This window comes from Eriocheir sinensis, chromosome 57 (assembly GCF_024679095.1).
Source record: "Eriocheir sinensis breed Jianghai 21 chromosome 57, ASM2467909v1, whole genome shotgun sequence".
Lineage (NCBI taxonomy): Eukaryota > Metazoa > Arthropoda > Malacostraca > Decapoda > Varunidae > Eriocheir > Eriocheir sinensis.
In genome coordinates, this window is record NC_066565.1 from 808,101 (window position 1) to 820,600 (window position 12,500).

A 12,500-nucleotide genomic window follows, 5' to 3' on the forward strand; every position below is an offset into this window, starting at 1 on the left:
GGGTTGGGTGGGCGGTGTCTCGAAATGAATGACCTCTCTCTCCTCCTCTTTTTCCTCTTCTCACTCTTCTCTTCCTCTGACAGAATCATCCTCACCCCTAACACACACAGGGGGCTCTCGGCTCACAACTGAGAGAGCCCGGGTTCGATTCCCAGGCGGAGTTGAAAAATTTGGGCGGCTTTTGCGATACCCTACGCCCCTGTCCACCCAGCAGTGAATGGGTACCAGGTATTAATCAGGGGTTGTGTCCCGTCTCCTGGGGTCTGTTCCCTTCTCCTATAATTCCTTCCCCTTCTGTCTCTCTCCGGCATATGACCACAGATGTTGCGCCGACTAAATGAAACTTTCCAGCTTTTTTCCTAATATACACACACACACACACACACACACACACACACACACACTGACACACACACGTTCCCCCTTTCCAACAGGGCAACTTATCCTAACCTGACCTATCCTATCCTAACCTAACTTTACCTAACCTATCTTAACCTTAACCTACAAATAGATAAACACACATTCTCCCTCTCCAACTTATCCTAAACAAACCTATCCTAACCTAACCTAACCTAACTTAACCTTAACCTACATTCTGCCTCTCCAACAGGACATCGACGGCAGGAAAGACATCAAGCAGGCCATCGCAGCCGAGCGCAAGTTCTTCCTCTGCCACCCTGCGTACCGCCACGTGGCTGATCGCATGGGAACGCCCTACCTGCAGCGCGTCCTGAACCAACAGCTGACCAACCACATCCGAGAGACCTTGCCCAGCCTTCGCGACAAGCTCCAGAAACAGCTGCTGGCCATGGAGAAAGAAGTGGACCAGTACAAACACTTCCGCCCTGACGACCCCTCCATCAAGACCAAGGCTATGCTACAGTAAGGCGGAGGAGCGGACGGGAGAGAGGGATAGGGATGGATGAGGAGGAGGATAGTGTGAAAGGGATGTTAAGAATGATTGGTTATGTTTGAGAGTAGCGGAGATGGATGGGTGTTTGTGAGGGAGTGTGTCTGTGTGTGTGTGTGTGTGTGTGTGTTGGAGAAAGATAGGGAAGGGGAACATATATCAATTTTGGAATAGAGAGAGAGAGTGTGTGTGTGAATGTGTGTGTGCATGTGTGTGTGTGTGTACCCTATTCTTCCTACCCCAAACCACACACACACAAACACACACACAAACACCCATTCCCCGTCCACCCCACACAGGATGATCCAGCAACTCCAGAACGACTTTGAGCGCTCCATCGAAGGCTCCGGCTCGGCCCTGATCAACACCAACGAGCTGTCTGGAGGCGCCAAGATTAACCGACTTTTCCATGAACGCTTCCCCTACGAGATCGTGCGCATGGAGTTCGACGAGAAGGAACTGCGTCGCGAGATCGCTTTCGCCATCCGGAACATCCATGGCATCCGAGTGGGTCTGTTTACGCCTGACATGGCCTTCGACGCGATAGTGAAGGGGCAGATTGGACGCCTCAAGGAACCCAGTCTGAAGTGCGTCGATTTGGTGGTACAGGAGCTGACCAATGTTGTGAGGTCCTGTACTCTGAAGGTGGGTGTTAGGGTAGAGTTAGAGTGTGTGTGTGTGTGTGTGTGTGTTTACCTAGTTGTGGTTTTACAGGGCCTGGGCGTACGCTGGTGTGGTCCAGTCTCCGTATCTGTATTTGTCAAACTCTTCCTTCAAGCTTTGCACACTCCTCGCCGATATCACATCCTCGCTTAGTCTGTTCCAAACCTCTATATTTCTTTGTCTCTCAAGCATCTTCCTTTCCTCAATTATTTACTATGTTATCTTGTGTTCCTGGTGTTTATTCCTTCTTTTAGTTGTAACTCCTTGTTGTCTACTTCTTCCATTTTGCTCAATAGTTTATAGATTTGTATTACGTCTCCCCTTTCTCTTCTAAGATTCTAGTGTTGGTAAGTCCATTTCCTTTAGTCTTTCCTCGTATGTCAATGTGTGTGTGTGTGTGTGTGTGTGTGTGTGTGTGTGTGCTTCCCCCAGCGCAGTTTTTCCTAATTTCTCCTTACGTCAAATTACCTATAGTATAAACACCCTAATTTTAAAGCAACGCCCTTTTTCCGCACCGTGTATAGATGTCACAGTACCCCTCGAAAACCCTAGACCCACATCCTTCCAGCTGATTGTTTTTCGCAACTTTTTACTTATTTTTTTCCTTATGTTAAATTCACAAGCTATAAACGTCACAATCTTCGGCTAACACCCTCTCCTGCGCCCCCTATAGATGCCGCGATACCCCTCGAAAACCTTAGTCTCGTATCCTTAAACTAACAATTTCTCCCGACGCAATTTTTCTCATTTCTCTGTACGTCAAATTTCGCGAGGGACAAACCATATTACCCCAGTCTGACCCCCTCTTCCACATACCCCCATAGATGCCGCAATACCCCTCGAAAATCTTAGTCTCGTATCCTTAAACTAACAATTTCTCCCAGGTCAATTTTTCTCATTTTTCCGTACGTCAAATTTCGCGAGGGACAGACGGCATAACCCCAGTCAAACCCCCTCTTCTGCATACCCCCATAGATGCCGCAATACCCCTCGAAAACCCTCGCCCCATATCCTTAAACTAATAATTTCTCCCGACGCAATTTTTCTCATTTTTCCGTACGTCAAATTTCGCGAGGAACAATCCATATTACCCCAGTCTGACCCCCTCTTCCGCATACCCCCATAGATGCCGCAATACCCCTCAAATTTCGCGAGGGACAAACCATATTACCCCAGTCAAACCCCCTCTCCCGCATACCCCCCATAGATGTCGCGATACCCCAGGCTGCAGGAGGAGACCGAGCGCATCATCACAACACACATCCGGGAGAGGGAACAGGTCGTGAAGGAGAACATTCTGCTCCTCAACGACTGCGAACTTGCGTACATGAACACAAATCACGAGGACTTCATCGGCTTTGCAAAGTGAGTAAGCGAGTGTTTTGGGGTTTTTCGAGTATGTGGGGTGTGTGTGTGGGTGAGTGTGGGGGGGGGAGGGGTGGGGGAAGGGTGTGTAAGTGTGTGTGTGTGTGTGAAAAAGTGGTTCTTCGTTGGTGGTTTTCTGTGTGTGTCTGTGTGTGTGTGTGTGTGTGTGTGTGCGTGCGTGTGAAAAAGTGGTTCTTCGTTGGTGGTTTTCTGTGTGTGTCTGTGTGTGTGTGTGTGTGTGTGTGTGTGTGCGTGTGAAAAAGTGGTTCTTTGTTGGTGGTTTTGTGTGTGTCTGTGTGTGTGTGTGTGTGTGTGTGTGTGTGTGTGCGCGTGCGTGTGAAAAAGTGGTTCTTCGTTGGTGGTTTTCTGTGTGTGTCTGTGTGTGTGTGTGTGTGTGTGTGTGTGTGTGAAAAAGTGGTTCTTAGTTGGTGGTTTTGTGTGTGTCTGTGTGTGTGTGTGTGTGTGTGTGTGTGTGTTTCGAAAAGGGTATTCTAATGTTTGTGTGTGTGTGTGTGTGTTTGTGTAGCGAGTTTGTGTATGTGTTGGGAGGAATGGGACAGGCTAGCATGTGTGTGTGTGTGTGTGTGTGTGTGTGTAATTTGTGCATATGTGTGCGTATCTGTTTTTGATAGTTTGGAGGGGTGGTCTAATGTGTGTGTGTGTGCGTATGTGTGCGTATGTGTGTGTGTGTGTCCATATACTCATGTTAACGAGCTATTTCTTACAGTTTAGGTAAGTGTCAATTTCCTATTTAAGCTTCATATTAAAATCTCCCTCAATTTCTTTCCCTTATACAAAAATTCTTAAATCTATCCATCGTCAGCATCAGCAACAACAATCTCCCTTTTCAACAGCACATCCAACCTTATTATTATTATTATTATCATTATTATCATTGTTAATTTCCCTATCTCAGTCTTATCATTGTTTACAAGTCTGGTATTTTATTCTGAGGGATTTTATGTTGGGAGTCAATAATGTTTTTCGCATGTTTACGACTTTTCTAGAGAGTTAAGTTTATCCTCATAGATTCAAGGGGGGTCAATGTTGTGTTCCTCCCCCTCCCTATCCTCTCTTCTCTCCTCCTCCTCCTCCTCCTCCTCCTCCTTGATTTTGCCTCCTCTCCATTTCCTTTTCCTTCTCCTCCTCCTCCTCCTCCTCCTCCTCCTCGATTTTGTCCTCTTCCTCCTCTTAATTATCCTTTTTCATCTTCCTTCCTCCTCCTCCTCCTCCTCCTCTTCTTCAATTTCTTCCTATTCCTTCATTCCTTATTCTATGTCTTCTATTTCTCCTCCTTCTTCCTTCTTATGTATTTCCTTGTTCTCCTTCCCTTCTATTTCTTCCTCTTTCTCAATCTCCTCCTCCTCCTCTTCTTTAATTTCTTCCTATTCCTTCATTCCTTATTCTGCATTCTCTTTCTCTCTCCAACTTCCCTGTTTCTTATTCTCAATCTCCTCCTCCTCCTCCTCCTCCTCCTCTTCTTTAATTTCTTCCTATTCCTTCATTCCTTATTCTACATTCTCTTTCTCTCTCCAACTTCTCTGTTTCTTATTCTCAATCTCCTCCTCCTCCTCCTCCTCCTCCTCCTCCTCGTCCATCTGAGAGGCTATGAGAGGGCGGGTGTACTAGGGTGTTCAGAGCGTCGAGATATTATTACTGTTGTTGTTGTTGTTATTGGACAGTGCTAACGTCGAGAACTCTACCTCTTTGTTTATACGCAACCCCAGGGGCTCAAGCATGGCAGAGTAAGTGGGCAGTGGTGGTGGTTGTGTGCGTGTGTGCGTGTGTGTAGCGTTGCAGTGGTGGTGGTGGTGGGGGGGGTGACCCTCTGCGATGTTGCCGGATTGTCGTACTCAGCCGCGTATATTTCCCAACTTCCTGCCCCCAAACGGTTTTCTGGGCTCCAATTTTTTTTACGGCGTGGCTTGTTGCGCTGGTAGGCTTCTTCCCGGTGGATTCCTGATGGTCGGCCCAAGGATTCTTCCCGGTGGGGCCTGATGGTCGGCCCAAGGATTCTTCCCGGTGGATTCCTGATGGTCGGCCTAGCCCGTTCTGGCGCAGGCGAGTTTTTATAGTGGCGCCATCTTGCCTTGGCTCTCGCTGCCCTCCTGGAGCTCATCTTTAATCCTAGAATCTAAAGTCCGGGTTGATTGGCGGTCTTCTGGACAGCATGTGGGTAGTTTTAAGCCACTCGGCGGCGGATGAAAAATCCCAGCGTGGCGGCACTGGGCGGGGATTGAACTCGCGTCATACTGAACGCGGCACTATCATGCTATCCATTCAGCCACCGCCTCCCCTAATATCGAAACTCATTTATAGTTATCGATAACCCGTCCGCTGTGATTGGCACGGATTTGGCTTTCACTGGTAGCCTGGTAACATACACTCCCAGGTCTTTCTCTGCCTCTGTGGTGGATAGTGGAGTGTTTCCCATGTGGTATTGGTGTGCTGGATATCCCTTCACTGGTAGCCTGGTAACACACTCCCAGGTCTTTCTCTGCCTCTGTGGTGGATAGTGGAGTGTTTCCCATGTGGTATTGGTGTGCTGGATATCCCTTCACTGGTAGCCTGGTAATACACTCCCAGGTCTTTCTCTGCCTCTGTGGTGGATAGTGGAGTGTTTCCCATGTGGTATTGGTGTGCTGGATATCCCTTCACTGGTAGCCTGGTAACATACACTCCCAGGTCTTTCTCTGCCTCTGTGGTGGATAGTGGAGTGTTTCCCATGTGGTATTGGTGTGCTGGATATCCCTTCACTGGTAGCCTGGTAACATACACTCCCAGGTCTTTCTCTGCCTCTGTGGTGGGTAGTGGAGTGTTTCCCATGTGGTATTGGTGTGCTGGATATCCCTTCACTGGTAGCCTGGTAACATACACTCCCAGATCTTTCTCTGCCTCTGTGGTGGATAGTGGAGTGTTTCCCATGTGGTATTGGTGTGCTGGATATCCCTTCACTGGTAGCCTGGTAACATACACTCCCAGATCTTTCTCTGCCTCTGTGGTGGATAGTGGAGTGTTTCCCATGTGGTATTGGTGTGCTGGATATCCCTTCACTGGTAGCCTGGTAACATACACTCCCAGGTCTTTCTCTGCCTCTGTGGTGGATAGTGGAGTGTTTCCCATGTGGTATTGGTGTGCTGGATATCCCTTCACTGGTAGCCTGGTAACATACACTCCCAGGTCTTTCTCTGCCTCTGTGGTGGATAGTAGAGTGTTTCCCATGTGGTATTGGTGTGCTGGATATCCCTTCACTGGTAGCCTGATAACATACACTCCCAGGTCTTTCTCTGCCTCTGTGGTGGATAGTGGAGTGTTTCCCATGTGGTATTGGTGTGCTGGATATCCCTTCACTGGTAGCCTGGTAACATACACTCCCAGGTCTTTCTCTGCCTCTGTGGTGGATAGTGGAGTGTTTCCCATGTGGTATTGGTGTGCTGGATATCCCTTCACTGGTAGCCTGGTAACATACACTCCCAGGTCTTTCTGTGCCTCTGTGGTGGATAGTGGAGTGTTTCCCATGTGGTATTGGTGTGCTGGATATCCCTTCACTGGTAGCCTGGTAACATACACTCCCAGGCCTTTCTCTGCCTCTGTGGTGGATAGTGGAGTGTTTCCCATGTGGTATTGGTGTGCTGGATATCCCTTCACTGGTAGCCTGGTAACATACACTCCCAGGTCTTTCTCTGCCTCTGTGGTGGATAGTGGAGTGTTTCCCATGTGGTATTGGTGTGCTGGATATCCCTCCCAAGGTCCCTTTATACTTTTCTTCACTGAATTGTAGCAGCCACTTTTTGATCCATTCCTGTAGCTTGGTGATGTGTTCTTGTAGGAAGTCCGCAGTCAAGGGGTTAAAATAGTTAGATCCTGATGTTCCTCGGCAATAGTTAGGCGTCGGAAACAGGTAAATACTATGCTCTGAGTACGACAACCTGGCAACGGTGACTGACTGGCTCCTGAGACTGCCCGCCCGCCCGCCATGCCACCCGTCAACCGAATAGTTTAGTTAGTTTCTCGGCCTGTTGTGTGGTTAGGTGCGTCGTGGTGGTGTGTTTGCGAGTCTGTCTGCACCGTTTCTGTCCGCTCGGCACGGATGGACGTGAACGCGATCCTCGGTTGAATGGGATTGAATACGTAACGTGAATTCTCAATCCTTTTTATCACAATCACTTTTTTGTTGTTTTAGGAGCAGTCATTTTCCGTGTGGTTTTTGATATTAAATAAGAGGAAAGTTTGTGAGATTCCGAACCCACGAAATAGTCAACCAGAAGGGATCGGATGTTGCAAGCTGGCCTAAACAACAGCGCAAAAGTTAGACGGAAAAAAGTGCGTTAAAAGTGTGTCTAGAATCAAGTATCACAGTCTATATAAATTAAGCATCACAGAAAATGCAGGATGCCAGATTAAAGAAAACGTTTTGATGGGTAACTATGAAGGAAGAGCTTGAATCAAATATCATAGTCTGTGTTAAAAGAGCATCTAGAATCAAGTATCACAGTCTATATAAATTAAGCATCATAGAAAACGCAGCTTCCCAGATTAAAGAAAAACATTTTGATGGGTAACTATGAAGGATGAGCTTGAATCAAATATCACAGTCTGCCTTAAAAGTGTCTAGAATCAAGTATCACAGTCTATATAAATTAAGCATCACAGAAAACGCAGCATGCCAGATTAAAGAAAACGTTTTGATGGGGAACTATGAAGGAAGAGCTTGAATCAAATATCATAGTCTGTGTTAAAAGAGCATCTAGAATCAAGTATCACAGTCTATATAAGTTAAGCATCACAGAAAACGCAGCATGCCATATTAAAGAAAACGTTTTGATGGGTAACTATGAAGGAAGAGCTTGAATCAAATATCACAGTCTGCCTTAAAAGTGTCTAGAATCAAGTATCACAGTATATATAAATTAAGCATCACAGAAAATGCAGCGTGCCAGATTAAAGGAAAATGTTTTGATGGGGAACTATAAACGAAGAGCTTGAATCAAATATCACAGTCTGTCTTAAAAGAGTATGTAGAATCAAGTATCACAGTCTATATTAATTAAGCATCACAGAAAACGCAGGATGCCAGATTATAGAAAAACATTTTGATGGGGAACTATGTAAAAAGAGCTTGACTCAAATATCACAGCTAGTCGGGAGATGATCAAAGGAGAGAAGGAGAGAGAGACATTGTAAAAGAAGATTCCTAGGCTATTAAGAGAGTGTTGAACCTATTGAAGAACATAGAAAATGGATTAAAGGAAAACATTTTGATGGGAAACTATGTAAAAAGAGCTTGAATCAAATATCACAGCCTGTCGGGAGATGATCAAAGGAGAGAGAAGGAGAGAGAGAGATTGTAAAAGAAGATGCCTAGGCTGTTTAGAGAATGCTGAACCTATTGAAGAACATAGAAAATGGATTAAAGGAAAACATTTTGATGGGAAACTATGTAAAAAGAGCTTGAATCAAATATCACAGCCAGTCGGGAGATGATCAAATGAGAGAAGGAGAGAGAGAGATTGTAAAAGAAGATTCCTAGGCTATTAAGAGAGTGTTGAACCTATTGAAGAACATAGAAAATGGATTAAAGGAAAACATTTTGATGGGAAACTAAAAAGAGCTTGAATCAAATATCACAGCCTGTCGGGAGATGGTCAAACGAGAGAGAGGGAGAGAGAGAGATTGTAAAAGAAGATGCCTAGGCTGTTTAGAGAATGCTGAACCTATTGAAGAACATAGAAAATGGATTAAAGGAAAACATTTTGATGGGAAACTATGTAAAAAGAGCTTGAATCAAATATCACAGCCAGTCGGGAGATGATCAAATGAGAGAAGGAGAGAGAGAGATTGTAAAAGAAGATTCCTAGGCTATTAAGAGAGTGTTGAACCTATTGAAGAACATAGAAAATGGATTAAAGGAAAACATTTTGATGGGAAACTATGAAGGAAGAGCTTGAATCAAATATCACAACCTGTCGGGAGATGATCAAAGGAGAGAGAAGGAGAGAGAGAGATTGTAAAAGAAGATGCCTAGGCTGTTTAGAGAATGCTGAACCTATTGAAGAACATAGAAAATGGATTAAAGGAAAACATTTTGATGGGAAACTATGTAAAAGAGCTTGACTCAAATATCACAGCTAGTCAGGAGATGATCAAACGAGAGAGAAGGAGAGAGAGAGATTGTAAAAGAAGAACCTATTGAGCCTATTGAAGAAGATGGAAGCGGAAATGATCGGAGAAACGCCTTTATTCCTGACGCCAGATCCGATTTTAATGGTGCCGTCAGACTTGTAAACATACCCTTGTGGTGACCAGCTTACTACCCTTAACCTGCGCCTCAGTTTGCTACTACTACTACTACTACTACTACTACTACTACTACTGGTTCTTGTGTTACTACTACTACTACTATTACTACTACGGAATTGTTATTGAAGTTGTTGTTTACTAGTTAACGCAATCTCTTTCATCCCCATACCTCCTCCTCCTCTTCCTCCTCCTCCTCCTCCTTCTTCTTCTTCTTCTGTCTTCTCATCTTCCTTGTCCTTATCATTCACTCCTCCTCCTTCCTTCCTTCCTTCTTTCCTTCCTTCCCTTCACCCACCATAAGCAAGAGAGAGAGAGAGAGAGAGAGAGAGAGAGAGAGAGAGAGGGGTGGATCAGCTGATGGAATGTAAACAATGGGTGTCTGGCTTGCCCACAGAGATGTAAATAATAATAATAATAATAATAATAATAATAATAATAATAATAATAAATGTAAATAGATAAATTATGGATGGATTTTTTAGGGGCTTCAAGTCTTGTGGGTTGTTGTTTAGTATTTTTTTTCTTTAACTTTTCCTTCCTTTTTCTTCCTTCTTTCCTTCTTTTCCTTCCTTCTTTCCCTTCAATCTGTCATTTTTTATTCCTTTCCTTCTTTCCATCCTTCCTTCCCTCCTTCCTTCCTCTCCTTCTTCCTCCCTTCCTTCCTTCCTTCTTTCCTTCCTTCCTCCCTTCCATCCTTCCTTCCTTACTTCCTTCCTTCCTTCCTCCCTCCCAGCCTTCCTTCCTTCCTTCCTTCCTTCCTTCCTCTCTTTCTTCCCTTCCTTCCTTCCTCCCTTCCTTCCTTCCTTCCTTCCTTCCTCTCTTTCTTCCTTCCCTCCCTTCCTTCCTTCCTTCCTCCCTTCCCTCCCTCCCTTGATTATCGTAGTGTGTGGCTTTGCTAATGTGTGTGTGTGTGTGTGTGTGTGTGTGTGTGTGTGTGGAGGTGACACTGGTTTGTATAATCTTGGTAAGTTATACATTATTATTATTATCATTATTATTATTATTATTATTATTATTATTATTATTCATTTATTAGTAAATTTCCTAGTCTGTTAATTTGAGTCATATACATTTTTTTATATTAAACAAAAATATCTCTTCTGTTTTGCTTCATTATTTTATTTCATTGTATTATTAATGTTATTTTTTTCCTATTGTTACAAGATTCATATAAGTAATTTATTTTTTTTTTTTTTTTTTTTTGTTAGGTTTTATAATTTCATTGATTTATTATTTATTTTCCATTAATCAGCCTGTGTTCATTAGTCCTAACTCATTGCTTTTATAAACGAACTCATTTTTTCTTATATTAATCACAAGCACCAGGTCCATCATTAAATATATACTTGGTTCTTATATGTCATTTGTACTTTAAATTTGTCCATTAACCCAGTACAGCGGGGACCATGTTTCTTAATGGTCCCTCTAAGCGAGAAAAATGAGAAAAAATCATCACTCACGCAAACCATTTCATAATATATATCAAAGCATTTGTGATCAGTTTATGTATCATCTATTTTTGGGGGTTTATATCATGGCACAAATTTGGCCCGTCGCTGCTACACGGTAAAGCCACAAATTTGTGGCTTTACCGTGTAGCAGCGACGGGCCAAATTTGTGGCTTTACCGTGTAGCAGCGACGGGCCAAATTTGTGGCTTTACCGTGTAGCAGTGACGGGCCAAATTTGCACCATGATATAAACCCCCAAAATAGACGATACATAATCTGATCACAAATGCTTTGATATATATTATGAAATGGTTTGAGCGAGTGATGATTTTTTCTCATTTTTCTCGCTCGGAGGGACCATTAAGAAACACGACCCCCGCTGCTATATACCGGGTTAAACACCACAACTAGAGTGATTTGTAGACATATTCTTGTGTGCGTGAGACGGGAAAAATAACAAATAAAATAACATAGCATTATACAACAGGCCCGGCACTCACAGCCTCCCTCAGCAGGTGTAGACATTGCCCGTCACCCCCATGCACGTCTTATTGTGTCTATTGTCTTTTTTTCCCGGTCCGCCGCGCCCCGACAGAGCCAGTCAATCGTTAGTATGCAGTTTGTTCAATAGTACTGTACAGAGCTTTGTGGTTGGCCTGGTAGAGCTATGGGGGTGTGGGGGAGCGGAGGGTGGTAGTGGTACGCTCTCTCTCTCTCTCTCTCTCTCTCTCTCTCTCTCTGTCTCTGTCTCATTCTATCTTTCTATCTATCTATTTTTCGGTGTTTTGCTCAATGTATTTCTCTTTCTTTTTCATGTTTATTTTTCTTGTTGTTGTTGTTGTTGTTATTTTCTACTTTGTTTTCTTTTTTTTTCTCTCTCTCTCTGTCTCTCTCTCTCTCTCTCTCTCTCTCTCTCTCTCTCTCTCTCTCTCTCTCTCTCTCTCTCTCTCTCTCTCTCTCTCTCTCTCTCTCTCTCTCTCTCTCTCTCTCTCTCAGTTTCCCTTCACTTGTATATATATGTAAATCCGTAATCCATAAGGCCCAGTGGATGATAGACGGATTGGATGAGTGGATGATGGGTGGATGGGTGTGACTATAGATGTCACGAATGATGGGGCTATGCGGGGTTAGGTCACCTTGTCCTATCATCAACTCCATAGGCTACCCTAGACGCTACCTCACATAACCTAGCAAAGAGGATCTAATGCTAAATACTGACACTCATAACATAGCAAAGAGGTTCTGATACTAAACACTGACACTCATAACATAGCAAAGAGGTTCTGATACTAAATACTGACACTCATAACATAGCAAAGAGGTTCTGATACTAAACACTGACACTCATAACATAGCAAAGAGGTTCTAATACTAAATACTGACACTCATAACATAGCAAAGAGGTTCTAATACTAAACACTGACACTCATAACATAGCAAAGAGGTTCTAATACTAAATACTGACACTCATAACATAGCAAAGAGGTTCTAATACTAAACACTGACACTCATAACATAGCAAAGAGGTTCTAATACTAAACACTGACACTCATAACATAGCAAAGAGGTTCTAATACTAAACACTGACACTCATAACATAGCAAAGAGGTTCTAATACTAAACACTGACACTCATAACATAGCAAAGAGGTTCTAATACTAAACACTGACACTCATAACATAGCAAAGAGGTTCTAATACTAAATACTGACACTCATAACATAGCAAAGAGGTTCTAATACTAAACACTGACACTCATAACATAGCAAAGAGGTTCTAATACTAAACACTGACACTCATAACATAGCAAAGA

At 43.8% G+C, this 12,500-nt stretch overlaps 2 protein-coding genes and 1 long non-coding RNA gene across 21 annotated transcripts in view; all 3 read left to right on the forward strand.

The window, feature by feature from the left end:
• The window catches only part of LOC126984408 (dynamin-like), a 51,199-nt gene that overhangs the window by 17,788 nt on the left and 20,911 nt on the right, over positions 1-12,500 (forward strand). The window contains exons 6-10 of the mRNA XM_050838037.1: positions 611-882; positions 1,210-1,555; positions 2,781-2,938; positions 4,621-4,683; positions 11,284-11,295. Of these exons, the coding sequence (XP_050693994.1) occupies positions 611-882; positions 1,210-1,555; positions 2,781-2,938; positions 4,621-4,683; positions 11,284-11,295 (851 nt within the window). The remainder of the gene's footprint in view (positions 1-610; positions 883-1,209; positions 1,556-2,780; positions 2,939-4,620; positions 4,684-11,283; positions 11,296-12,500) is intronic.
• LOC126984407 (uncharacterized) lies at positions 5,011-7,860 on the forward strand. 4 transcript variants are annotated; one of them, XM_050838035.1, is made up of 4 exons: positions 5,017-5,330; positions 5,525-5,722; positions 5,822-6,118; positions 6,218-7,851. In XM_050838035.1, exons 2-4 carry the CDS (start codon positions 5,565-5,567, stop codon positions 6,717-6,719), a joined length of 957 nt encoding a protein of 318 aa, XP_050693992.1. In that variant the 5' UTR covers positions 5,017-5,330; positions 5,525-5,564; the 3' UTR covers positions 6,720-7,851. The 4 variants fall into 4 exon arrangements, with proteins under 4 accessions (XP_050693993.1, XP_050693992.1, XP_050693991.1 ...); XM_050838036.1 differs by having other exon boundaries at positions 5,011-5,330; positions 5,624-6,118; positions 6,218-7,860; XM_050838034.1 differs by having other exon boundaries at positions 5,020-5,427; positions 5,525-6,118; positions 6,218-7,255.
• The window catches only part of LOC126984417 (uncharacterized), a 2,547-nt gene continuing 1,662 nt past the window's right edge, over positions 11,616-12,500 (forward strand). Inside the window, exons 1-4 of one of the 16 annotated variants that reach the window (XR_007736687.1) lie at positions 11,616-11,927; positions 11,969-12,009; positions 12,051-12,173; positions 12,338-12,419. This is a non-coding gene — a long non-coding RNA (uncharacterized LOC126984417). Of the gene's footprint in view, positions 11,928-11,952; positions 12,174-12,296; positions 12,461-12,500 lie in introns of those variants that run through there. The other 15 variants (XR_007736696.1, XR_007736701.1, XR_007736699.1 and 12 more) reach the window with 15 other exon arrangements.